At 43.9% G+C, this 27,277-nt stretch overlaps 1 protein-coding gene across 3 annotated transcripts in view; it reads left to right on the forward strand.

Moving 5' to 3' along the window:
* The window catches only part of PLCD1 (phospholipase C delta 1), a 48,936-nt gene that overhangs the window by 14,109 nt on the left and 7,550 nt on the right, over window positions 1-27,277 (forward strand). For all 3 annotated transcript variants that reach the window (XM_042888260.1, XM_042888261.1, XM_042888259.1), the window contains exons 3-9: window positions 9,423-9,651; window positions 13,996-14,125; window positions 18,427-18,655; window positions 19,666-19,867; window positions 20,968-21,112; window positions 22,107-22,256; window positions 26,742-26,909. In XM_042888260.1, the coding sequence (XP_042744194.1) occupies window positions 9,423-9,651; window positions 13,996-14,125; window positions 18,427-18,655; window positions 19,666-19,867; window positions 20,968-21,112; window positions 22,107-22,256; window positions 26,742-26,909 (1,253 nt within the window). The remainder of the gene's footprint in view (window positions 1-9,422; window positions 9,652-13,995; window positions 14,126-18,426; window positions 18,656-19,665; window positions 19,868-20,967; window positions 21,113-22,106; window positions 22,257-26,741; window positions 26,910-27,277) is intronic.

The following is a 27,277-nucleotide window of genomic DNA, read 5'->3' on the forward strand; positions in this document are numbered from 1 at the left end:
AATGACATGGAACCATGAGACCAGATCCTTCACACATCCTGTATCATACACTGAGTTACGCTGTCTGCTCTGAACACAGCTAGGAAGAATCAGGAATGTCAGGAATGGTCACATTTCCCAAGCTCATGAGCTACTGCTCAAAATTGTCATGGGGCAGAACAACAGGAACCACAGGGTGCGACATGGCGTGGTGTGACAATGGAAGTGCAGGGAAAAGCACACCAACAGCAGTTGGCACCCAGCTGTCCCACTGCTGTGTGGGATTATCACAATGGGACAGCTGGCTATGCTGGGTTCAGCAGCCCTGCCTGGCTTATTTCTTCCCCAGAGTACAAGTTCAGGTTATTCAGGTGTCTCTGTGGTTGTACTTGATTCTCTAATGCCCTAGTGCTCAGTGTGAGACATAGGTTGAGCATCCATGGCATGGTATGGTGCACTTTGGCAGTCAGTCTGGACAACTTATCTTTGCACAGCCTTTGCGAATGCATCGTGCAGTGCAGGTCAGTAATTATGTCTCATGAGGAAACCACAGAGATGTGGAGATTCAAGGGCTGTCAAGAGATATCTTTGGGAAGGAAAACCTTTTCCCATCCTTATCTTGGGAAATCAAAATCTGCCCCCATTGCAGAAAGCCCGGATATGACAGTCAGTAATGTATGGGCACAGGAAAGCCTATCTATACCAACATCACCCATCTTGGAGCCATAACTGGGACCAGGAGCCTCCTGGTCATGATGTCAAAGTAGAATCAGGCAGGCTATCTATCCATTTGTTTTGTTTTCCACCTCATTTGGTGTTTTTCTGACATATTTGCTCTGTCCCTGATAATCACGGTCTGGTAAAGCCAAGAGGTAAATGAATAACATGTAACACATTTTATAGCATCTTGAAACGTGAAATACTGTCTGCACTATTTACACAGTTGTTTTTGTAACAGTCACAACTAACTACATGAAGAGTCTTCCCACAACCCACAGATGATAATGAGGAGTAAGGCAGTAAAGCAAAATATGTTTGCTTTACTACCAAACTCTTCTTAAGTGACCCTGGGCAGTTCATTCCCCACACATTTCCTTTTTGCTCATCTATCCAGCAATAAAAGGCTTTGGATTAGAAACCTAATCCTTACTGTGTGTCCTGAGCTCAGCTGAACTGCTTAGGTACCAATACATTAACCCATAATGACAACAATTAATGCAAAGGCCCTAGGGAACATTTGCTTGTAAGGAATGCGTGTGCCATTGAGCTCTGTCTCATATAAAAGCAAAGTCCTTTCTCAGATTATGTCTTGCTACAAAACAAACAAGGGTGTGAATGGAGAAGAATGGAAACTTTGGAACTTTAATTTTTGTGCTCTGAGCCAGCAGTTTCCAAATTATAGAGTCTGAGAGCACCTTCAGCAGCTGTCCCAGTCCCATCCGATTCCCTAAAGTGAGTGGGTGGGATCCTTGTGCCGTGGCTGCATGGGCATTGAGGCTTGCTTGGAGAGGCTCTGGTTGATCCTATTCTCTCCATTGCTGATTATATATTGTGTTCCTCTTAGCTGGGTGTTGGGCACAGGCTGGGAGTGTGTCAGTGTGGATGTGGATTTACACCAATCAAGATACACTTTGCTAACTGGGCACAGCTAGCATTGCCACACTTGGGGCAATCCCACATGCTCCTGAAGGGGCATGCACTTCCTGCTGGCAGTTGTGATGCAAGCTTATGGGAACACTGGAGGGCCACCTTGGAGTGCTTTCAAAAGCACTGTGGATATGCCTGAACCTGGCAGTGATCAGGAGAAATGAGCCCTGGACTGATGCTCAGCCCCCAGCCACAACCTCAAGACCATCTGTTTTCCCATTTCTTTCTGTTTGTCCTCTGAGACCTTCCATCCCCAAGTTTTCAGTGTGACTGCTGTGTTTGAACTCGTTTCTTGGGCTTCTGATTTCACCTGATTTGTGTTTAGTTACAGAGGGGATTATCCCAGCTTCGAGCTGTGACCTCTGGCAGGTTCTATTGCTACAGCTGCCTTCACTTTTGGCTTGAGATTTGCAGGTGGTCAAAAGACAGAAGAAGAGTGCAGGATTGTTGATTTGATACTCAAAAGGCAGGGACTGCGAGGCGAGTCTCTCCAGAAGGTTACCCTTCCTTGTTAACAGACAGCAACCTTGCACTCCAGTGCAAAGCCTTTGTAAAACTGATGATAAGCTGCCTTTTTAGGAAGGAAAAAGAATGAGCAAAGTGGAAAATGGGAGATTTGAGCACCAGGTCTAATCTTATCTGCGGCAGAGCTCACAGCAGGAAGATGGAGGCACCTCAGAAGAGCAAAGTCTGGATAGGGTAAGGGTTATACTTTTGTGTTTGGTCAGTTTCCTGTTATTCCTGTTCCTATAATCAAGCAGAAAGGCTGTTTGTAAACCATTGTATGGTGGTGCCTGTAGGAGATAAAACCAGGGATCTCTAAAGTTAGATTAAAAAAAATCTCAGCTGAATGAATTTAAGAAAAACAGCAACATATCAGGGCTGTCACAGGCACAGATGTTGCCTGGATGAGATATGTGGTGTACAACCATTACCTTCCTCTGTTGTCTTTTATTTTAAACAACTGGAAATTCAGATTGGATGCTGTCTTGATATCTCTGTTACCCACAGGGCTTTCCGGGGAATAGGCTGCCATTCCAGCATGGTTGCTACATAAATAGGACTTAATCCATTTATTCTGTATTATCTATAATTTGCTAATTTTCAGTATGTTCTATTTAGGCACAGGAGAGCCTCTAACAACAGAGTTCAAGTGGCAAAATTAGCAGTTTGGGGCAATAGAAATGGCTTGCGCCTGGTGGCTTGTGGATGGCTGGTGCAATCAGTGCCAGATCCCTCCTGAACATCATTGCAGTGGGAGAGAAGGAAGCCATTGGGGGTAGAGGGATTTGCATTCAAAGAGCAGCAACCCATCAGTAACGCTGTCTTGCTTAGCTTGGTCAGATCATCAGGTCTCACCTCCATATGAGAAAGAACAAAATGCCATGTGCTGCTTTCAGTGAAAGTGATCATTGGAACTCTTCTTAAACCGGCTGAAATCCCTACTGTGAGCTCCCTTGAGCCAGACTTGATCCCTTTAAAAACTCTCTGAACTTGAGGATTTGTAGGGATGGTTGAAAACTTTCCAGTGAAACATCCTGATGAGCGCTTGGTGGAAAAACCAGAGAACTGAAAGGCACGGGGAAAAGGCTGACTGAGTGGGTACAATTCAGGGATGTTATAACAGGGCTCAGAAGGGGAAGGGGCTTTGCTACCTCCTGCAACCTCTTTCTGTTTGATGGAGGCTCAGAGAGGTGATGCTTCCCATGACAGCCATGAGCGACCATCGCACGCTGCGCAGGGGATGACTCACTGGGGGTGCTCTGTGAGTCACGAGCCGTGCAATCAAGAAACAAGTTTATGAGTTTTGGCTCAGATATTCCCATTTCTAGCCAGAATGCTATTTAGTGTTGTTGTTTTGTTGTGGCTTTTTTTTTTTCTTCCCTTCTGTTTTGGTTAAAAAAAAAATCAGGTTGGGAGCAAATTACCTGGAGGTGTTTAAGGCCAGGTTGGATGGGACAGTCTGATCTAGTGGCTGGCAGCCCTGCCTGTGGCAGGGGGTTGGAATCCGATGATCCTTCAGGTCCTTTCCAACCCAAGCCATTCTGTGATTCTATGACTCAATTTACAGAGGTGAGCTAAATTCAGTTGCACAGCTGTTTAAATGAAGGTTGTAATACTGCATGAAGGCGTAAAATCGATATTTGGATCTGACAATTCACAGTATTAAAAATGCACTGAATTTGTTCCAGTCCTTCCCAGTTCCAGTTTTTATATGGCTTAAACACAGTACAATTTAAAAATACATTTATAGCCTCCTACCAGTGTTTGTCAGAAAACCTTTCCCTTCATTTTTGAGTTCCTGTGACATTTAGTAACACCCTTAACACACCACTTGACGAGCATCCCATGCTGTTCTTGTGGATGGATGGACGATTCCCTCCATTTAATTAATTACCTCACCTTGCCTTTAGGAGAACAGAAGGGATGTGATATTTCTGAGCTTACTCATGTCAAGAAGTGAAAAGTTTAAATTGTTCCTGTGGATCTGATAAGTGCCAAAAGCCAATAGAAACTCTCAGCAACCTGCATGCACGCAGCAGGCAGCTGGCTGCACCAGCAGCTTCCTCCTGGGGTTGGTTGGGTGCATTCTCTAGGTCTGATCATTGCTTCGTGCTCAGACACATATTTGTCCCTGGAAAAATATTTGCTGATGTGAATCTGTTATGCAAGGCAGCCATCAGCTGTGGAAACAAAACCGTCTGTCTGTGGGTCTCATTAGTTTTTATCAAAATCATTCAACCCATAAAACAAGTCACTTTGATTGCAGAACTGCCTGTTGGGTTTTTTTTTTTCCTAATTTAATTTAATTTTAAATCAGGCCACCACATGAGTTTCTGGGGCAGTTTTCAACATAGGCTGTCTTCTAGCAACTACTGACCTTATTCTCCACAGCATATGTTAAATGCAAAGGTGGAAGCGTTGAAAGCCTCCGATCCAAATTTAGTGGCACTGTAATGGCATGAGGAGTAGGAACTGGTTGCAAAAATAGTTTGCAGGGACCTGCTTGTGACGTCTGGAAGGAATGTAAATACAGATCACTCTATTTACATCAGCACCCCTAGCTATGTTGGTTATACAGAAAGGCTGGGTTAAGACCTTTTATTAAAAGATATTTCCAAACAACTTGTAACATCAGTTGTGCGCTGTGTATTGTCAGTTGGTGACACAAACCAGCAATAAGAGCAGATCTCAAGTTAAACAATGTGCTCAGCAAGTCAGGGAGAGGGGAGAATGGATGAGGAGTCAGCAGTTGAGAGCTTGGGTAATTCAGGCATGGGGAGAAGAGTGGGCAGTGTGGTCAGGGCTAAGAAGGCACAGAACAACAGGACCTGTGCTGAATACTTGTGTGAAAGCATCCATCAGTGATAAGGGTACTGGATAACCTTTGGTATTCCCAATCCAGGGAGCTAATTACAAAGGTCCTGATTCTACCACTAGCATCAGTCACCAATGGTGAAGCTAAAAGCAACTACAGCGCTTTTTCTGGGGCAAAACCGGGGAGAGAAGCAGCACATCGTGCCAGTTTACCCCATGTGCTCACTGCAGCCACCCAGCAGTGCAGTCCTGGAGTCAGGACCTTTGTATGTTTTTGCAGGGTGCTGACCAGACGTGGCTGAGTTCTGGCTGGGCTTGGGCTGGAGGTCTGGTCTCTTTGCAGACAAGCAGTGTTGTGTGCAAATATGCAGAGAACTATGAACGGCTCAGTACATTTCTGATCTGACAGTAAACAGTAGTGACTCAGTGAGACAATTAAAGTGGGATACAGTAATTCAGTGTGACTGAATGCCACATTGCAGAGATCACTTGTTAATGAAAGGGAAGTAGGATACGGAAAGTGAAGGATATAAAGGGCCCCCAGAATGACAAATATTGTCCCCCTCCTCTTACAAGTAACTCAAGGCCAGCTGTTTTGGCAGTTCCTCTGAGTGTCCATACATTGACCCTCATCTCTTTGTCAGCAAAAGTACAAGGAAAGAGAAGCAACTTGCTGTCCTTTTGCTTTGCATGCTTAGCTTGCAGGAGATGCAGCTTCAGTTCCTTACCCTTCTTTTCTGTAAAACTTTTGTCTTCTGTTCTTCCTTTTTCTGTATTGTTTGGGATTAACAAAGTGTCCGTGCTCCCAGCACAGTCTTTCAGAGCAATGACTGGAGAAGAGATGGACATTGCCTCTGGAGCAGAAACCAGTGTTCAGGGTTCATCTCTCAGACTAATGCTGCAATCATACAGTGCCTTGTCATGCTTGTATGGCTCTTCAGTGTTTATATTTTTGGCTACCAAGTGGCCTGCTGTGCATACATGTGGCCTTAGGCATTCCCAAGACCTAGCATCTCTGGGTGCTGTTTGTAGGGTGATGGCCCACAAATGGCCTAGCCTGCTGCATGGGTGCACGGGGCTGCAATCCTTGCTCTGAAATGGATTTGAGAGCACCTTATAGAAGATGGTGGGGCCAGCCCAGGTCCTGGTGGGAGGGAGGAGAGGAGCCTTGCTTGCTCTGTAGGGGAGAAAATGGCTTTAGGGTCTGGGAGAGCATTTGGGTCAGGTGGAGACAGAGGTGAGGCTCCATGCTACTCAGCTGTGTTGGACCTCACATCTGTGTGAGACAGAGAGGAGTGATTTCACCAGCTCCAGGGAATGTTGGTGTATGTTTGTGTGAAGAGGGAGCTGCGGCCATCAGCTGTGGTTCATCACATTGGCACCCACAGCAGCCAGGAAGGCTGACCAGGATGTAACCTGTTGGACTCCGTGCTGGGAGGTCAGGAAGGACACCAGTTCCTTGTGTTGAGTCACAGGTTTTGGGCTTCACACAAACCATCTTTTCAGCAGACATAAACGCTCAGGAGAAGCAGATGCAGACTTTCCAAATTCTCTTCTTTTGGTGGTTACCTCCCCACTGTGGAGTGTTGGAAAGGATGGGGAGGTCACAGAAAGATGCATTTGATGGGTGTTTGCTGCAACTGCTCCTCTCCTGAAAAACACTTCTCTGTCCCCCAGTTATTTCTAATTTCTCCTTGGTTTGGGACTGCTTAAAATAGTGTGCTCACGGCCCAGGAGCAGCTGATAATGCATTCATGCAGGCTAAGATTTTCCAGAAAAGAGATAACATTTGCAGATGGCTTGGGGCTGACTCCTTTGGTTTTGGCTTTTATGTTGATAGACGAAAGCAGTACACAAGCCCAAACTGTGGAAAGCTTTAAAAAGTGTCCTCCCTGTTTGTTTGGGTTTTTTTTAACAGTTCCTGCATTGGTAGCTTCTCTTGGCTCTTGTGTGACTGCAGTAGGTACTGATCTTGTTCTTCAGGCTTCCTTGTACCTTTTCTGCATGAAAGAGCTTCATGCTCTTCATCATCCTCTCCCCAGTAATATACCCCATGGAGATTAAGGCAGCTCTTCCAGCTACAGGTTTTCAGTTTCTTTTCCCTCCCACACAGCTCTCTCTCTCTTTTTTTTTTTTTTTCCAGTAGATTCACTTTGCCAGATAAAGGTTTCCAAAGAATACATTCTAAATTTCCAATATTTAACATCAGATTTTCTAGTCTTGGAAACACTAGATCATTGCCAACCCAAAGTTTAGGGATTGATTGCACTAGCAGACTAGCTAGCCAGTCTGAAAGGACAATAACTTTTATGAGCCAAGCAGTGGTGAGCAGTTGGCAGGTGATGAGGAACAACAGGATGATTCCTCCACTTGCGCTGCCTTAACCAAGAGAGACCAGAAGTGGAGGAGGATCACCTACTTATGGATTGTCTGCATGGCACACATCTGCATTTGAGATGCTCAGTCTGAGCTTCTTTTTTGGTCTAGGATCCACTGTAGCCACGGATTAAAGCTTTGATTCATCTCACCCTAAAAAGTTTGTTTCTAGATGGGGCAAAATATTTATGTTCCAGAAGTTTTTGGTTTTTTTCCCCATTAGGGGGAAAGGAGCCAAAGCTTTAGATATATTTTGACTGAATCCCACTGAACATGATGGCGTCCCTTACAATGAAGGTGTAAGATGTACTGTGCTACCTAAGGTACACTTCCTGTTATTTGCCTGATGATTCCTGTCATTTGCCTGTTAATGAGCAAATTCACCAGCAAGGCTCTCCACTAGCAATCCAGCTGCAAGAGAATTGAAGCACTCTTCTCTGAAGATTATTTTAGCACTCAAAACCATAAGCTTTCACTCAACAGTAAGTTGGCTAGATAATGTAATTCCACAGCAGCCCATCCCATCCCCTCCCATTTCATCCGAACACAACCCAACTTAACTCTTTCCTCCTCTGCCCTCTGTCTGATCCACTGTTGGCCTTTACCAAGTGATAATAACAGACCACACAAAGATAATTGCTTATCATCAGGAAGGAACATTGCCAGTTCTAGGAGGGGTCTCGAGGCATGTTCTGGCATGGAAACCAAGTCAGCGAAGTGTTATGGAAGACGTTGGACCACCCCAACACATGGTTGGAATTTAAAGCAAATGTTAAGTGTTGGTTTTGGACAGTCACGAATTTTTGAATTGTTTGTAAGTCTATGGTATTTTTGTTACCTCGTCAGCTGAGTATTGCTGTTTCTCCTTGAGGAGAAAAGGAGAATTTCAAATTCTAATGAGCATCTGATCAATTTAGTGTGGTCCCAGGGCAGACATGCTATAACTGCACAGGGTGGACACTGAGCTGTTTATTTCTGCGGTGTTGACTTTGAGTGAACTGAGCACTGTGCCAGTGAAATGGCACCAATTTAAATGAAGGCTCAGGTAAAAGGGATTTGGGGTGTAAGCTTTTTTTTTTCAGCTGAGTAGTGGTAATATTTTACATTCTCATACTACTTTTCAACAAAGCTCAAAGACAAGCGCAAACAAGATCAATCTCATACCTGCATGGCAAAGGAAATAGATTTTACCCATAGTTAACAATTTGAGGTAGGAATAATTTTAAACCCACTTCTTTCAAATTCATTGGGAAGAGCAGTATAGGGTTGTCTCAGTTACTTCCTTTTGCTTCACACTGTGTCTTGAAGGTTTTGGGGGTGCACATGGTGAACCTGGTGTGACTTCAGAGCATTACGTGATGGTCAGAGATGGGAATGGGGAGGAATGGGTTTGAAAGCCCATATTTTGCTTTCTTACAGCAAATAGGATCAAATTGACCTTTGGCAGAGGTGTGGATGGAGCACAGTTGACAGCAAATTGCCCTAAGTCTTTGGTCTTTTTCTCCCCAGTTTATACTAGTGTGGCTGAGAAGAGTATATAGGATTTTAGGTGTTACCTTTTTATTTTTTGCAAATTGAAGAGTGACCGTTTCAGTCCATGCCCTGCTTTTACTGAAGTCACTCCTCATTTTCCTGTGGACCTTTAGACTTCTTTGTTTCCAGTTCTGGAAGGAGAACAGCTGAAGGTTATTTGATAGATGGGGTGAGATCATGTTGGTCATGGTCCTAAGGTCTTTAGAGGCAAAGATCAAGTCAGGGATGCTTCAGGGACTGGACCCAAAATCTTGACAGTGACTGGTACCTCATCAACGTGATATCACAGTATGGCACCCCTGCAAATTCTGCTTCTTTGTTAAATACATGTGAAAAGAACAAAGAGTTTTGATTTGTTTTTATGTTTCTTGCACATTTTGCTGCTTTTGATCTGAGGTTTCTTTAGCATTGAATTTGTGGAAGCTGGAAAAAAATCAAGAGAATCCTCCAGCTGTGGGAGGGAGAGGTTGCAGAAAAAGGAAAAAGAGTAATTTCTTAAAATCCATCACTAGGCAGAGATAAGGGTGAGCGAACCCCTGCCGACAGCAAGCTCTGTTTTCTTTCCACAGTCTCTATTGAAGATATTCGGGATGTGAGGTCAGGCCATAAAACAGAAGGTATGGAAAAATACGCCAAGGATGTACCAGAGTATCGCTGCTTTTCCATCATTTTCAAAGACCAGCGGAAAAACCTGGACCTCATTGCAAGTTCAGAGGATGATGCCAACCACTGGGTCTGCGGCCTTGGGAAAATCATAGCCCACAGCAACTCCATGAACCAGAAACAGAAACTCCAACAGTATCCTTTGCCTTGTAAAGCGATTAATTGCACACAAAGATGCACTTGTCTTTCTCTGTGGGTGGAGTTAGTCGTATAACCCAATTTTTTTACTACTGGCCCTGGACACTGAGTTTTCTCTCATCATTTTACTGATTTTGTACCTGGGCAAACTCCTTGGTGCTGTTTTGTTGGTTTTTTTTTTTCCTGTTCACAGTGATACATGCAAGAGTGGATTCAGGCTTCACAGAGCTCCTTAAGCAATGAATTGCTCCCTTCAGGGTGCTCCAGATAAAACAACCATTATTTTTTGTGTTCTTCAGGGGTCTGTTTCACTTGCAATGCAGTTAACTCCAGGACAGGCACTTTTTGGCAAGGCATGAAAGGCCCATACTGTTTATCATGTTTCGCAGTAATATCAGGCGAGGGAACTGATTCTTCTCTTCTGTCTGCCAAGTTTACTCCAGGGTAGCTCCACTGACTTGAGCGAAATTACCCCTTGTTTGCCTCAGCATGGGAGGAAGTTTTGCCTTGAAAGAGGCTGCAGTTGCTTTAGGGACAGCTCAAGACAAGGAAGGGAAGGGGAAAGAAAGAAAGGGGAATGAAAAGAAAGGGAAGGGGGAAGAAAGGAAGGAAAGGGAAAGAAAGGGAAGGGGTCAGTTGTATGAGGAGAATGAATTAGTTAGAATGAGATCCTGGCTTTGCTCAATTCACAGGGAATTTTCCCCAGGGCTGAATTTCACTCAGTAAATTAATTGCATCCATATGAAAACAGTCTATCTGTGGGTGTAGTTTTTGTTCGGTTTTCTGCAGTTCCTGTGTGTCTGAGGCCCTGACTGTAACATATGAACCTGCTGGCTGATTTCACCCTGATTTGACAGAGCAGTGGTGGTTGTGAAATATTAAGCTGCCTTAAGCTTCACAAAAACAGGCATCCAGCTATCAGAGAGGAAAACAGATAGCACTTGGCAGTGAGGGAAGGCTGTGTGAGCTTCATGCCTGTTTTGACATCAAAGAGACCGTGCAGACGAGGGGCGATGTGAAGTTGTCAGCAGGGGAAAATCACAAAGCTGGAGACTGAGCAGGCACCAGGGGGCCTTTCCCTCAGCCAAGGCTTCCTCTGTGTGGGCTCCCTGCTAGCTAATAATGTAGTGATGATGAGGGAAATGGCACAGAAATGCTGAGCTTTCATCAGGCTTTACTCTTCTGTGGATTCTCTGAAGTATGAAGTTGTGGCACTGAGGGACATGGTTTGTAGGTATGCTAAGGATGGGTTGTTGGTTAGGCTTGATGACCTTTGTGGTCTTTTCCAACCTCAGTGATTCTGAGTTTAACAAGCACCTGCACCACCAGAGTGCAGCTTGTTTGAAGGAGTCAGATTCCACTAATTCTGATATGAGCATGATGGTGTTCATGGTGGCAGGGTCACTTCCCAGGCAAGTTGAAATCTTGAAGCTTCGCTGCTGTTGGAAATGTTAGACTCTGTTGGTTTTCCTTCTGAATGTGAAAGATGCTTCCACTCCATGGTATATGGGGAAAATCTGGGCCACAGAAACCTGTCCCTATTGCTGAAAAACTTCCCTGTAAGAAGAAATCAGATTGCTAAGGTGTGAGGGGGAAATAACAATAGCATTTGCAAGGAAAGAAAGCTGTAAATTTCCAGTGTGGAAAAGTACCTCTCCGACTCTGGAAAGCAGAATTGGAGCTAAATGGGGTTGGTAGGCAAGCCGTATTTCTGGAAGAGTAATTACTGTGTGGTCCTGGCTTCCAATCTGGGATTGTCTCAGGTCGTTTAACGTAACCTGGAATTACAGAACAGCATGATTTCTCATTTGAAATTTGATTATGCTTAATTAAAGCCTGAGATTTTAAATTTAGCCCATCTTCACTGGGTTTGCTTGGCAGCGTGGGTTTATTCACATCTTCCTTAAACCTCAGAAGTGTTCTCTGCATCTGTGAGCACAGAAGGGGAAGAGGCAGTGGAGAAGTGCTGCATCCCCTGCCTGTCCCCCATCCATCACTGCAGAACTGCTGTGCAGTGGATCTTTTCCACCCTTAGAAACCTTGCAAAGCGGATAAGGAATGAGTGAGATTTTGAAAACGAGTATTGAAAGCAAAGACTGTGATTGTTGCAGGTGGGGTTTGTTTGGCTTCCTTTAGAATGGAGGTGCCTGAATTTGTGTGTTATGTGTCCTTTCCAGTCCTATACACCTATAAGGTAAAACTTCTGCGTGCTTGAAGAGTATTTCTGATGTTCTTGCACATACAGTAGTGTTTTAGTAAGCCTCAGATTCAGCCCTCAACTAGTTGGCATAGGTTTTTTAGCAAATACTGTAGGTATGTGTGCATGGATGACTTTAGGCCAGAAAACACAGGGGGCTTTTCATTTGAGTGGTGTGGCACAGTCTGCTTCATTTCTGGGATTTGTATATGAGCTTTTCTTCTGGTTAGGAATAGCTTACCAGAAGTTCTGCAGCATTTCTTTTCAAGCACATTCTTGGGATATCTGCCAGATCGTTTCAGTCATTCTTCTTTGGTTTCTCATAGAAAGCTGGTAGTCCTGAAGCTGGCAGATCCTTTAAAAACAAGAAGCAGCCTCCTTCTGGAGGCATACCAGAATGAGAACGCTTCTTCCTTGTCCCCCCATGCCCAAATGAACGGAGGTGAGGTGAAAGGAAAACCCACAACCAGGGCTGCAAAATTGTGTTTGTGTCAGATAAGAAGAATTTCCTAGAGTTGTGCATCCCTTCTGTCTGTTATTTTAGGAAGTGTGTGAAGGGGAGCTGGAGTGCACGGATTGGGTGGGAATGGCTGGGAATGGTGCTGTTGGCACCATGTTGTCATATGCTAAGCAGATGCTCTTTGTGCACAGCTGGTGGGGTGGATGGTGTTGTGCTCTCAGCAGAACATCCCAGGAAGAGCTCACATAGGAGCTTCATGATTCAAACTTGGTTTTCTGGGGAACTCTCCAAGCCAGAACCTGGTTCAGGGCCCTGGAATATCCTTAGGAGTCAGAGGAAATGTTACCTCTATTTTCATTTCCATGTGTATGAAAGAGGAATATTACCAGGCTAAGAGAGATGCAGTGTGAGGTCATTTAGCATATGCCAAGATTTTTAAAGACATAAAGCTCAATTTTCCAAGAGACAGACAGAACTACCAACCACTTTACACATATTTCCAAGTGTTTGGAAATATTTGAATGCAATGGTAGTTGTTGGTGAGTACCCTCTTTCAGAGTTATATCTACAGCCCCTATAGGCTGTCACTCATCGCCTCATTTTGGAGATGATTTTGAAAGACCCAGATCAAATATTATGGCACTATGTGCCCCAGCTGTTGTTTGCTACTTCTGAAGATTATTTTGCTAAAAATCCATATTTATATCTTTTCTGGAATGAGTTTGGAGCAGTGCTTCCTATGCAAGCCATGAAAGGTTGGATTTATGGTGAACTAATTGTTATTTCAGTAATTTTTATGTAGAAAAATAGGATATTCTTCTGGATGGCCTTTGTTATTTGATAGTTAGAGCAAGTTAGAGAGATACAGTTGGCTTGATGGAAAAAGTTATTTTTTAATTTGTTTTTTTGTTTGTTTGTTTAAAACTCCAGGTTATCTCAACTACCTGACATTTTCCCGGGGGACAAAAAACCATGGCAGGCCCAGTTCAAATTAACTGGTGTAACACTAAAAAAGCTGATTTTTTTATGGTAACTGCTCCAGATCTGTAGATATACTGGAGTGAATATAAATGGAGCTCTTAGAATCACAGCTACAGTACAATACAGACACAGACACTGTGTGTTTTACAAGGGAAAGCCAAGACTGTAAAGATTGGATTGGTTTCATTCACAACAAATTTCTTAAGACATCGAGGTAGAAATACCTGAAAAAATACAGAAGACTATTCATGTTTATTTCAGAGAATCCCTGTGAAGTGTTCAACGTGATACACTATCAAATTCTTAATGATCAGTTGCCCATACTTGGAGATCTTTTCATTCTCCTTTCTCCCATCTGGAGGATGCACTTTCTGCCACAAAAGAGAAATCGGGCTGTTTTGTGATGTGGCTGTGTCCAGGAACTCATGCAGGTTAAATAGAACTGATCTGGCCTTGGCCAGATGGTGACAAGCTTTTCCTGGGTCATGATTGCTTGTTCTACAGAGCGCTTTGCTTCTGCCAAAGCATCGCTTTGCCTTTTCAGAGCAGAAGGTGAGATGATGCAAGCTGTTCATGGGAGCATGCTGATTTACAGCAGCAGGGAGAAGTGGTTCAGAATCTTTACAAGAGGTTTGTCTGCTGTGTAGAGCTGTGGTATTTAGACCTCGCTGACCTGGAGGGGTTTCCTTACATCATCCTGCAGTTGGATTCACACCTGCCTGCGGAAAGCTGATAAGAACAAAGACAACAAGATGAGCTTTAAAGAACTCAAGAACTTCCTGAAAGAAGTGAACATTGAAGTTGATGACTATCATGCCAAGGCAATTTTCCAGGTAACGAGAGCAAGCAGATTAGTAGTGGCTGTTGGCTGAGGTCAAGGTCTCCCACTGCTATCAGCATTGGGTGGAGACCTAAGCTAAAGTGAAGATACTCCTAGTATCTTTTCTTGTACCAAGAAAGTACTCTTAGCTTGCAGTGCTCAGCAGTTCTCACCAACTGAGTTAGGATAGCACAGTGCTTTTGATGAAGCTCTGTTAAGGTGTTCTTTCTTTACTATTGAGACACAGTTTTACCTGGCCTCAGAAAAGGCAGAACACAGACATGGATAACGTGAGAAAAAGGAAAAGCCAAAGTGCAAGTGCACTGTAAGTCTCAGGAATTTGGGGAGTTATGCATGCTGTAGCCATGTGTCAGTGCCTAAGCCACCCAAATCAGTGTGGTGAAATTACAAACTCTGTACCATCTCAGAGCAGGTGGGTTTCCAGTGACCTGTGTAAACAATGATAAAGTGTGAATTGGTGATGAAAAACAAAATGATGAAAGATATGTAATATTACACCTTCACTTGGGCCAGCGTGGTTGCTCTGATAGGCCAAAGCACGTTCAATCCACTTGAATGTGCCCTTCTCATTTCTCTAGATCCAGCTATCTGGCTCAGCCTATCAGAAGATAGGGATGAAAATTTCTCTGCTGTTCTTAGTGTCTCTAAACAAGCCTTCCTCCTGAGATGAGAAAAAAAACGCCTGGGTAAATTCCAAACTTCTGTCTCTTATCTGAAGCAGGATTTGAATTAATGGTGGGCAGTTTCAGAAATGTTTTTTCCTGATTAGTGGTAAACATGTGGGTGGCTGCAGGTACAGGCTGTATTCCTCCTGCTCCTTCCTGTAAGCAGATAAGGCCGGAGGTTGGCAAGGTCTCACTAGGACCTTTCCCCAAAGGAGGAACAAGTTTCCTAATCCTTGGTTTATGGAGCTGTCTGTCTCTTTGGTAACTCTGCAGGATCCCAGGTTGGATGGGGCCCTGGGCAGCCTGATCTAGTGGCTGGCAACTTTGCCCATGACAGGGAGTTGGAGCTTGCTGATCTTCAAGGTCTCTTCCAACCTAAGCCATCCTATGATATGGAGGAAGGTTCTCAGCAGATCTTGAAGAATTTCACCTTGCAAAATGGGCAAGATATACAGCCCAGTGTGGCTGGCATATTCTATGGTTTGTTCTCTACTTGGGAAGACCATGGAAAAATAGCAAAAAGTCTGGAATTCCTCTGGTTGAGTTAGATATCTCCCACTGCAGGCACTTATGCTGGAAGTAGTCACCAGCACTTAACATTCCCTTTGCAATTGGTGTTCATCAAACCAGTGTTGTAGACCAGGGTGTGATTCATCTCACCCTAAATGTGACACCTCATACACATCTTCTAACATCAAAGGTCTGAATCAGATGTGGCAGCAGTTAGAAGGGTGCAGGAGGATTGGAAACTTACCAAAGTTCAAGTCTCTTTTTGCTTGAGGACTCCAAGCAGTAACTAAGCCCTCATTCATCCTATCCAAGTGTAGGCAGCTAGTCAGAAGTACACTTATTAGACCTGTAATTGTTCTAAGCTTCCTGTATAGCCAGGGGAAAGAGAAGATGTTAATTAACCCTCTGAATTAACCTCCAAAAGGTTAATTCATATCTCTTGTGTGGTGAATTGCCTTTTAGAAGAGTCTGTCTCACTCTATTTGACCACTGAATCCTTAAGCAATTATGTTTTCATTTTACATTTCCCTTAAACTTAGATGGAACGCGAGACGTTACAGCATATTAAAATGGTGATCTTTTCTGTCTCAGTGAGTTTTGCTCCATTTAGTCATGGGAAGGAAGGGCAACCAAGAGATTTAAGGGAGAGCTACAGGGCATGTTCTTACATTATTCTTGCTTTTTGCCACATAACTGTGTCAACTTCTACATTTTAGACACATCTAAGTGAGACATATGCTATGCAGCCAGAAACTCTGCAAAGCTCCTGTAATTGCTCGCTTCATTCCAGTGCATCTGAAAGCTTCTGTCTCTTTGTGGCAAACTGAAGTTCATTCAGGAATCATTGTTCATGATCCATACAAATGAGCTCAATAACAGCTTTTTGAATTGAAAATCTAATTTGGAGCTCTTGTAGCCCAAGCAGAAGGAGCTCAGTTTTACACTGTGTATCTGATCCATCCTAGAATACAACTGTGATGCCAATGCTCTTGTACTTTGTTCATTACAGCCTTTACTGGCAACTAATGAACAAACTTACTGAGATACATTAGCTATAATGACTTCCTAGGAGTCACATCATTATTTTCCACATGGTGTGTTAAAGAACATCTATCATTTACAGCATCCCTGCAGTCTCCATCAGTTTCCTTCCTTCTACTCCTTTTTTCAGCTGCTAAATATCACGCTCAACTTAGCTTGAGATCTGCCAAAGCCACAGCACATGGAAGGCAGCAAAGAAAAGATGGTTCCAGAACAGCTCAAACTCATTTTAAAAGTGTCTGTAATATTGAACATTTCATAGATTGTTCTATCCCTGAGATGAGCCCATAGTTTTTAGCCAACAGATTCTGAAATCAGAACAAGTTGAACTTTTTCCTCTTGATTCACTTTGTGAAATGCAACATGTCACGATCATTTTGCCTGGTTTTATATGCGTGCCTTAAGCTGCTAGTGAAAGACTCTGGAGGAGGTACTGTGTGAGGACAAACAGTCTGTTATTATCATCTTGCTTGGACAACTGCCAAAGCCGCTATGGCCATCGCTGGGTTCATTGGAAGGGTTAGGCTGAGATTAGCATGGCGATTAGTTAACCTGAGATGTGCATTTTGCTCATAAAACCTGGGTCAATAGCTCTATCTCTGTGAGAGATCAAAGATCTATAGCAATTAAATTCCTCTGGTTTGACCAGTTGCTGTATTTCAGCTACATCCTGGTGTCTGGTAGCAAGTTGTTCATTTCAAGGGTGAAATGAAATGCACAGCAACCTCTTCTGTGTGGTCTGGAGCACATGCTGCATGTCCAGTTCAGATCTGAAGGAGAGAAAATTTTAGGCCAAAAAACAAATAAGGCAACCACGTCCTGCGGGCACTTCATATGCTGTTGGAGATTTGTCATCCATGGCAAAAGTTTGATTTTTCAGATGTGAGTGAAATGTAAGATGCGAGTGGGCTGTCTTACCAGTGCTGGGGGTCTGTTTGCTTGCTGCAGACATTGGGAGAAAGGGAATCATCATAATTACAAGGCATTAACTGGATGTGGTTTGACTGCTGCAATTTGCTGACAAGAACACTTTGAAGTAATATAACATTCCCTGCCATGATTCCCCTGAGATCAGCTCCTGCTTTCCATTCCAGCTTGTTTTGCTCAGCTGTATTTACTGCAGAGGTTTACAAACCAGAGATAACAAAAATAATAGTTGCTCGCCTCTCTACGAGGATTTCTGCTAGGAACAATCAACAAAATTCCTATCAGAATTTGCCACAGGAAAAAGAAAATTCTGATGAAAAATTGGACTTGGGAATATTTATTGCTGGAAAAGGTATTGTCCTGTGTGCAGATGCTAGCTTGCATATCTTAAACTGCTCGTCAGCCACATTCTTGGCTGTGGTGCCCTGTTAGAGCTGTGACTGAGTAGAGAAGTTAAAACCATTGGGAAGCATGGAGGCATGAGGAATTTGTATTGCAGCTCCTTGAGAAGCTGATAGCCAATTTGCAGTTTTGTGGGGGTTTTGCAACTTGTTTTTTTGGAGAAGAATGGGAAATTTCCACAGATAGAAGATCAATTATTTTTTTTTCCATACCTAAACAAGCACATGTTTAGAGGGATTTTCTTTAAAGTCAGTTTTGTACCGTCATTGCAAGCAGTCCTGCTAACTGGCCTCGATTGTCTCTTGAGGTTGGGACCCACTAGGATCAAGGGAAAGGTCTTTCCACTTTACCTACCAGATTTTACATCAGATGCATTAGTTGTTTTTGTATAGCGTTCCACCCCTTGAGATCAAGAGGTTTGTTTCTCTTGACCCTTGATTTTTGCTTGGATTGTAAGGAGCCTTCCTTTTAATGCATGGTTTGTATAGCATGTAGTGCAGTGGAGCTCAGGGCCATTCCTGGTGCTCTTCAACATACTGATAATATGAATAAATAATGATAATAATTGTAACCATTATGTGACTAGTGGCCTTATTAATGAGAACCATTCACCGTGCTTCTCATTCACTGGCCAGTAACTGTTTCCAATTATTTTGTGTTCTGCGTTGTGTAGCCCTGGTGCAGATTACGGCTGGCATATGCCAGAAGGAAAGAAGGTTTTCACTCCTTCTCCCCTCTACGTTTACAGCACTGTGACAAGTCCAAAACAGAGGCTCTGGAGGATGATGAGATAGAGGAATTTTACAAGATACTAACAGAGAGAAAGGAAATAGACAAAATCTTCCAGAAGTACTCAGATGCAGAAGGGCTCATGTCCTGCCAGAACCTGGTGAGGTTCCTCTATGAGACACAGCAAGAAGAAGATGCTGTTGTTGCTGCCCCTCCCTTGATTCAGAGATACGAGCCCAGTGAACGAGGTAAGTTGGGAACCCTGCTTGGTTTGGGTTAAAATCTTACTATCTTGATGAACTCTGAATTGCTTTGCTATTGCTTGCTTCTACAGCCCTGCTGTGTTGTTTTGTCTTTGAAACCATTTCTAAACCAGCAGTCTTTTAGGGGAACACCAGCAGCTTGAGAAAAGAAGGGGAAATGAGAACCTGGGAAATATTTATGTTCATATTTGGCTTAGGTACTATGAGCAGCCAGAATAGGGGTTGTCCTAGAGTTGGTTAGAGAGCAGTGGCATTCCTGTAGGAAAAGCTCTGATGGCTTATTCAGGTATCAGTCATCACCTACCTTGCAATGTGGCAATGTTTCTGTTCTTTAAAACGGAGAAAGAGATAAATGTTTTTTACGTGAGCACGTGAAAACCCACGGGGTGTTGAGATCTCTGAGTAGGTAGGCAAGGAGGTGAGAACTGTTCAGGAAAGCAATCACATAACTGTCGTTCTGCTCAGAAATTAAGAAATCACTGACTTGGGCATTTTGGAGGACATGTTCAAGAAATCAGTGCAAGATCGTAGGCTCTCTGCACTGTCCTGGTAGAGCTTCAGGAGAGGGATAATGCTTTGCACATATTAGATTTGAGGGCCAGGTTGAAATCTAGCTCAGTCCCTCAAGATAGGGAGACGTCAGTTATCGTCTGACAATTTCTGTGTTGGTATGAGAGAGACTTGAAGTGCTTACATGGAGATTTTTGTACCGTAGATCTCTAGAAGCAGGTGAGGTAAGTGTTGCACTTTTTAGGTCTTATCAAGGACAGTAAATGCCAAAAAGTTCTGCTTGTGAAGAGGTTTTTAAAATACTTTCAGACAGATGAAGCTATCGCTGTCTTCTGAACAGCATAAATCTCTCTGCTAGCTGAGTGCCTAGGGAGCATGTTTTACTTTGAGACTATCAAGGATCAGCAGGCACCATGGTGAAGATGACACCACAGCTTGTCTGTGTCAAATTTTAAGCATGGGGTTTCTGTCTATTCGTCTGGCAGCCAAGAAGCGTAACGCCATGACCAAAGATGGTTTCCTGATGTACTTGCTGTCTGACGATGGGAATATATTCAACGCCTCCCACCGTAAAGTTTACCAGGACATGAATCAACCTCTCAGTCACTACTTTGTGTCATCCTCACACAATACCTACCTTATGGATGACCAGCTTACAGGCCCTAGCAGCACAGAAGCCTACATCAGGTAATGTGTGTGTGTGTGTGTGTGTGTTTATGTGGGAATGTGTTTAAGTACCTGTGAGATGTTGGTTTGTTTTCCTTACAGAAGACATGAGGTGCTTAAGTCATCTTACAGGACATCTATACTGCTAGATACAAGAGAGCCAAGAGGCAACCTCTCATCCTCAGACTTGGAAACAGCGACTAAAATAAAATAGTGACTATCTCAAGTCCCAAGCTTAAGGGAGCAGAGAATGAAATCTGGTACAGGTTACTGAAAGTAGCTATTTGGATTCCCCTTCCAGTATTTTAAAATTATAGAATTACCTTTTGTCTTAAAAAAGAAAAATACTAAAAAAAAAATCCACGATTCTTACTGCAGTGATTTAAAGGACTTGTGTTATCTGAAATGTATTGGGAGTTGCATAAAAGAGGCAAGATCACCTCCAAGGAAGTTAAGTCTTTCATAAAAAACTTCGGTTTGAAAGTAAATGAAAATAGTTGTATGGATATGTGGAAGGAGTTTCAAATGGGAATTCAGTCTGTAGACTCAATTTGGGAGACTGGCCCCCTGCAGTCTCCGCAGATGTAATTAATGACAGCTTGGAGGATTCATCCCTCAGATCTTACCAGATCTTATCAGATCTAGGTGAAGAACACACATCATCCAGGCTTCAAGATCTGGCTTCTGTAGCTGACTTTCTTTCTTCCAGTACATTTCTTCTCTTCAACATCTTTGGGAAAAGACTTGGGACACAAATATGAATGTCCTTTCTCACCTAACACTGTGTCTCCTTCTTCAGATAGCCCTTAGCTTGGGCTTTCAATGACCTCTTTTCTCAGATCCCACCTTGCCTTCCTTGTTCAGCCTTCAGCTCTGTTGCCCCTGAGCTCTCCTGATTCCATCCTTTCTCCATCTGCTTTCCTGTTTTACCAAGCTCTCCTTTCTACCTTGATCCCTGAACTACCCATCAACCTTCCCAGGCAATACCTGTGACTGATTCACTTTCTGCCTTGAACCCTGAACTTCCTATCTGTCTTCCCAGGCAATACCTGCAATACCAGGCAATGCCTGATCCTGAGGAGCAGGTTTAAAACCCAACCAGGTCCCTTCTTTGTTTCCAGAGCCCTCACCAAAGGTTGCCGCTGTGTGGAGTTGGACTGCTGGGATGGCCCTAACTCGGAGCCTATCATTTATCATGGCTACACTCTCACCTCCAAGATCCTCTTCTGTGATGTCATTAAGGCTATCAAGAACTATGCTTTCAAAGTAAGGATTGGGAATCCTGACACTCGCTAAGATTTCTCCTACTATATTGATAGCAGATCTCTGCTCTCCCAGCAGAGAGCTTAAAATGGAATACTTCACCTTAACTTTTCCATGGGTAGAAGATATGTGCTTCTGTCTAGACATCCAGTTTCTGCTTTCTGAACAGATCCATTCCTGGAAGTTTCTGGTCAGGCAGGGCACAGCCTTGGGATAAGTTTAAGTCTGTGCTAGCACAGCTAGATATTGGACCCCCCTGCAATTAAAATAATGCCCAATTTCTTGAACATATGTGGTAGGAAATGCAAGAAAACCCTTGATTTACTTGGCTTTGATGCCTCATGGTCTGTCCTTACATTGGAGGAACGGTATCTGTGTGTATTGGAGGGACTGATGCAAAGAACTTCTACTCTGCTTTAAAAGGAACAAGCAGGTCAGGATTCTTATGTGGCAGTGCTAAGCTAGCAGCCTTTAAAATCCTTGGGTGTACTTTCTGCTATTTTCCTTCAATGCACTTGACTTGAGAACCAATACCAAGTTTTCTTTGGGGCTATAAAGCAGTGACAGTGGCAATGCCTTCTGTACACAAAATATCTACGGGGCTACAAAGAACCAGATCAGGCCTATGTGTGAATGCAGGAAGGATTCAGGTCAGTTAAGGATCTGAGCAAGCCTCCTTTCCCAGTCTTCTCCTGACTTAGGAAGGTTCTCTGACAATGGTGCACGTGGAGAATGGAGGCACGGGGAGGTTCACAAACTGCCCCACTGAAGGAATACTGATCCAGCCTGCTGCCCTGTACGTGGGATCATCATTTCTGCAAGGCATCAGCATAGATCTGAGCAGCTAGTGCACAGCTGAATTTGTCCTTTTTTTTTTTTTACTCCCTGCTGCTGATGCACTCATTTCCAGAGAAAACAACAATGGAGTTATATCAACTGCTTTAGGATGGTAAAATTTCAGAGTTCAGTTATGATGGATGTTACTGTCTTGTCCTAGACTTCACCATACCCTGTCATCATCTCTCTGGAGAACCACTGCAGCCTCGATCAGCAGAAGGTCATGGCTCGGCACATGACAACCATTCTGCAGGACATGCTCCTGGTCGCCCCGATTGATGGAAGCAAATCCCAGTTCCCCTCCCCAGAGGTGAGCAAGGCCACTCCTAGCACTTTCTGCCCTCTGAAGGTGGGACAAGAGAGGTCTGTTCTTGCTGGATGCTAACTGGGGAACCAGTGGGAATTACACTTGCCGACACATAGAGCTTACCTAGGGGCAGTGGTAGAATAAGAAATAGGAATAGTTGTTAGAAATACCCTGTGCACATCAAACTTCAAAATGAACTGCTTGTTTGTTGTATAAAGACTCAGAGGAGATATTCCTGAGGAACTAAGGACATTTCTGGTCTATTTACTGAGGCATGGCGGCATCCTTCATTCCACAAGGAAGGAATGCAAGGGAGCTGAATCCTGAGGATCTGTCTTGTGTCTGTTCCCACACCCCGAAACTGAATATGGCCAATCCTCTGAAACATAGAGAGGTTGCTGTGGAAACCCAGGCTGTTGATGAGAAAGTCATGAGGACTGAAAGGACAATATAATTATTTGTCCCTTGAAACCCGAGGGGAAAAGCAGCACAAGTGGCCTAAAACTGGGTCAAGTGTGAGATATCCTTCCACTGAGAACGGCCTGGGCTGGCATGGCGGTGTGGAAGGGCTTATGGAAGAGTCCTTGGAAGACAAGGGAAGGTGGGAGGTTGCCTGGAGGACAGGTTCCACTGTGATTCCTCAGAATTATGGCAGCCGTGAGGCAGTGAGCTGAGCTTGGACCCTGCAGGGAGAAGGAGATACACAGCCCTCATAGTGTACCACGGCAAGAATATCTGGTAATTAGGAGGAGAAAAAGAAAAAGAAAAAAAAAAAAAAAAGGAAATTGAATCTTCGTATGAAAATAATAATAATAATAATTGTTTCCAAAAAAAGAAGCCAAAACGTTCATCTGTTTCCACCCTTTGTGTCTGTGTTTTCTTTCTTTCTTCCCTCCTGAGCACTTTTCAGAACCAGACCGTTGTGTGAGTAGCTGCTGTCCCCTTTATATCGCATTTCCTTGCTAAAGAAATCATTTGCCAAGAGTTGGAGAAGGGCTAGCCAGGGCTGGAAGGAGTTTGTGGGTAGGGTAAAGCTGACAGCAGGGGAGGAAAGGGGGGGAAATGAGCCACCCCAAATATCTTGGGCTTGGTTAGACTCGATGATCTTGAAGGTCTTTTCCAACCTGAGCAATTCTATGATTCTATCTATCTTCTCTGCTTTTTCTCCCTCTCTCTTTTCCTCATTTCCTTTTCTGACTTTCCCTTTTCTTGGGAATGTTGTGCCTCACTTGATAGAATGCCTGGCGCAGAAGGAAGCTGATCCGGGTTGGTCCCTCGGCACTAGTGCAATAAATTGGGATAAATCATTAATTTTTAATGCTGCTGCTTCAGCGAGACCTTTGCGCTGGCACGGACAAGTGGCCTCCATTTCAGAAGTGACTCTCCCCCGGTGAGGTTACACCCAGCACGGAGGCAGGTCTCTGCAGGCTCTTAACGGAGTTGGAAAATCAGCGTTTTCGGTGTTATGTGCTGGCTTGTTATTTATCCTCAGTGTAGGATGGGGAAAGCTGCTGACAGCTTTTCAAAAACACCGCCTTGTGACCAGGGGGTGATTATAAAGAAAGAAAAGTGAAACACCAAGGAAGGAAATGTGTGATTTGTGCGTAAGGGGATGACCCCAGCTTCCCAGAGATGTTTTTTTCCCATTCCTGTGCTTGACTGACCTCCTGCTCTGCTTGCCCAGGTGGACACGTGGCCCTCGCTGGAACAGAAAAGCCCAGATCTACCTTTACTGAATGGATTTGGGATGATCTGCTCCAGTGGAGGGACTGATCCATTTAGCTTAAAGGGAGACAAAATACCAATGTAGTAACACATATCCTTTCTCTTCTATTACTTTTCCTCTGTTTTCGTGCCATGTGAACTAGAACAGTGTGTTTGTGGAAAACACATTGAAGCCGAAGCACTAAGAACAAAAAAACAGCAGAAACCCCTTAGATTTTTCCACTTTCTTGTGAAGCTGGCATGGGGAAGCCAGAGAAAGTGTAATATATTTTTTCTTAGAAAAAAATACAGGATTCACCACTGGGAGGAGATCTGAAAGGCTGTAAATAAAAGCAGGCAGAGCAGAATAAGTTAGCAGGGCAACGTCAGTAATTAAAGGAAGATAACACAGTTTGTAGTCACACTACCAATGCACAGTACAACCCTGGGCAAGCATCTCATTCATCAGGTTCCATTTAGGAATGGAGTCTTGGGCTACGAAAAGTGCCCAAATACTTCTGTCAAGCTTCTCTCTTTAGGTCCTGATCATGAATTAAAGGCGTATAGGATAGAAAGCCAAAAGCCACAAAAAAGTTCCAGGAAAGCTTCAGGTCAGTGCCAGGGCTGTAGGGAAGAGGTGCTCCAATCTTTGCTGCTGATTGCTTACTGCAGGCCTTTCTGCTTAATTCCTGATCTGCACAGGGTTCTGCTGGTGTTCTTTCCCCCTGTCTGTGCATATCAACTAGAAATGATGCAAAAACCCATCCTTATGATGAGACTAAACCAGATGCTGAATGTTAATTCAGCATACCAGGCATATTCCAGACCCCTCCAGCTTTTTGGTGTTGGACACCCTTCACCATGGGAATGGTTTTGGGCTGAATTTATTAGCCTTACTGGGTGACCCTTTGGACCATGAGCACCCCAGTGCAGTGACTGGGGCTCTGCAATCCCACAAACAACATCTGTCCCATGGATTGCACCCACTGCTGTGCCCAGTGCCCCATTCAACGTCACCTTGAGCCATGCGGTTCAACAAACGCATCCAGGATAGCAGCAGCAAGGCAAGGCTCAGCACAACTGACCTGAGATTTCTCCCTGGGTAATGTGTTTCTTTTTTTTTTTTTGAGACTCTTTTCATCCTTTGATGCTGCTTGTTGTAAAAACCTGCAGTATCTCAGCTCAGCTGCCTGACAGACATCTGCAAATGGAGCAGTGCTTTGAGTTGGTGCATCAGGTCTGCACATCTCCTCCTGAAAGTGAACGTGTTAATCCTCACAGCTTCTCTGACATCTGATAGGTATCTTCATCCTGAGAGCAGAATGCAGTGTGGCAGTTAGCCTTTGTGTATCCGTGTACTTGAGCACATCACTTTGGCCTGCTTATGAACTAGTTAATATGATCAGGGCAGTTGGAGGTGTAGTCCACCTCCTCCCAGACAGTTGTCTGATCACACCCTAGGGGTGTTAGTTTTCTCTGTTGACTCTAAAGGAGGTGTCGAAGGCACAGAAAGTTTGTTGAGGTGGCTCCTGTTAATATGCCAACACCACTGAGTTAAACATTGGAAATCAAACCTAGTAATGGCTGTCAGGTCAGTAATACAGTCAAGAAGCTTTCAGGTAAAATAAATGCATGTGTGCAAACCTTTTGAACTACTCTGCTTGTTACGGCTTTGCTCCTGATAAAATGAACGGTGCTTTCATTTAAGACAGGTGCCCTGTCCCAGATCACAGACTCCAAAGGGACCAAAGCCATGTATCAGAATCATTGCAAATACAGAGATGAGCTTGCTTTGATTTGCAGCAGAAAAGGTGAGAAAGCAGTGGAGCTGCACTTCTGGAAATCTAAGACAATATGGTTTACAAGAGTGCAGAAGGAATTAAAAGAGTTGCATCAGTTCCACTGTGCTATGTGTTCTCAGTGCACTCCAGCATGCTTGTAGCTTTTCCTTCTTTCTTAGTTGTGTTCCTCTTTGGGCTTGCCACAGGCGACTGGAATAGCTTTATGGTCTACTTGTTAAGTATTTATTGAGCATTTCAGCTAATACTTCTTCCTAAGACAAGGAATCTACTCAACAGAGCTGAACTGATGAGCTTAATGTCCTTCCCCTCAGGCTAGAAATACTTAATATCACATGAAGGGGAACAAATTCAGATGGAGCAAATGCATGTATGTATGTGTCTGCGTCAGCTTATTTAAAACCTTGGTAAAGTAGATAAGCACCCAAATTTTGGACTTTGCTTCTTAATATCCACATCACACTCCTCCCAGCTGCCTTTGTCCAGCTTTTGAGTGACAGAGTAAGTTCCTTGGAGTAAACAGATCATTTGTGGTAGCTGAAGAAAAATGTTCTTGGCTACTGCCTTATGTGCCAGCGTCAAATTTCAGCTCAAATCAAGTTTCATCCACAGCTTAGCCAGTCAGTGAGGAGCTGGGCTGGTCTCCACAGAGACACTATCAATTTGCTTGCACCCACAAGAGGGGAATAGTGTTACTTTAAAAAAGATTTTTGGTTTTGCACGGTCCTGTCATTTGAGAGCAGAGGGGTTTGTTGCTTTTGGTGGAAGAGGCAGATATAGGATGTTGCTGAAAGAAGAGAGGGCACATTATACAGAGTTATATTGGCTAAATCTGAGGTTGTGTTTTTCTGGTATAAGCAGCACCCTCCAGAGCCAGCAGTACCAAACACATCCATGTGGCAACAAATCTCCCACTGGCTTCACTGAAAGGAGCAAGGCCAGGGGACAAACTGCTGATCACCTTTGCCTGCTTTTCCTTGTGCAGCAACTGAAAGGGAAGATCCTTGTGAAAGGCAAGAAGCTGAGCAGACAGGAAGACCCCACTGGGACAAATGGGAACAACAACCTGGAGGCTGAGGATGTCTCTGATGAAGATGAAGCAGCTGAAATGGAAGATGAATCTGTGAAGACAGAGGTGCAGCAGAAAGGGAAGGTAAGTAAAAGAAGTGGCTGAATCCCTAAAAGGGTTAGACCTGCAGAGGCAGGAGAGCTATGAGATAAAGTAGATCTTTGCCTACTGCTGAAGGCTTGGAAATCCTGCATCAGAAAGTCTAATCTTGTTAGCAATCCCATGTCTCATGCTGGCAGACCACTTTCTAGATGGGCTTTGTGACGTGACTGGGAAAAAAAATAGCAATTGAAATATATTTCTAATATGCTCTCAGCTAAGCACAAGTATGGAGATCTTGCAAGGCCATCCGACTATGCTGGTTTTCTTTCCTCTCTAAAAAGAAGCTGAAGGACCCAGCAGCTGGGAGAGCCGTTTAGCATAGTGTCAGGTGTCGGAATGGGCTGCCCAGG

This window comes from Lagopus leucura, unplaced genomic scaffold (genome assembly GCF_019238085.1).
Source record: "Lagopus leucura isolate 7727_CA_CO unplaced genomic scaffold, USGS_WTPT01 Super-Scaffold_100157, whole genome shotgun sequence".
NCBI classification, from domain to species: domain Eukaryota; kingdom Metazoa; phylum Chordata; class Aves; order Galliformes; family Phasianidae; genus Lagopus; species Lagopus leucura.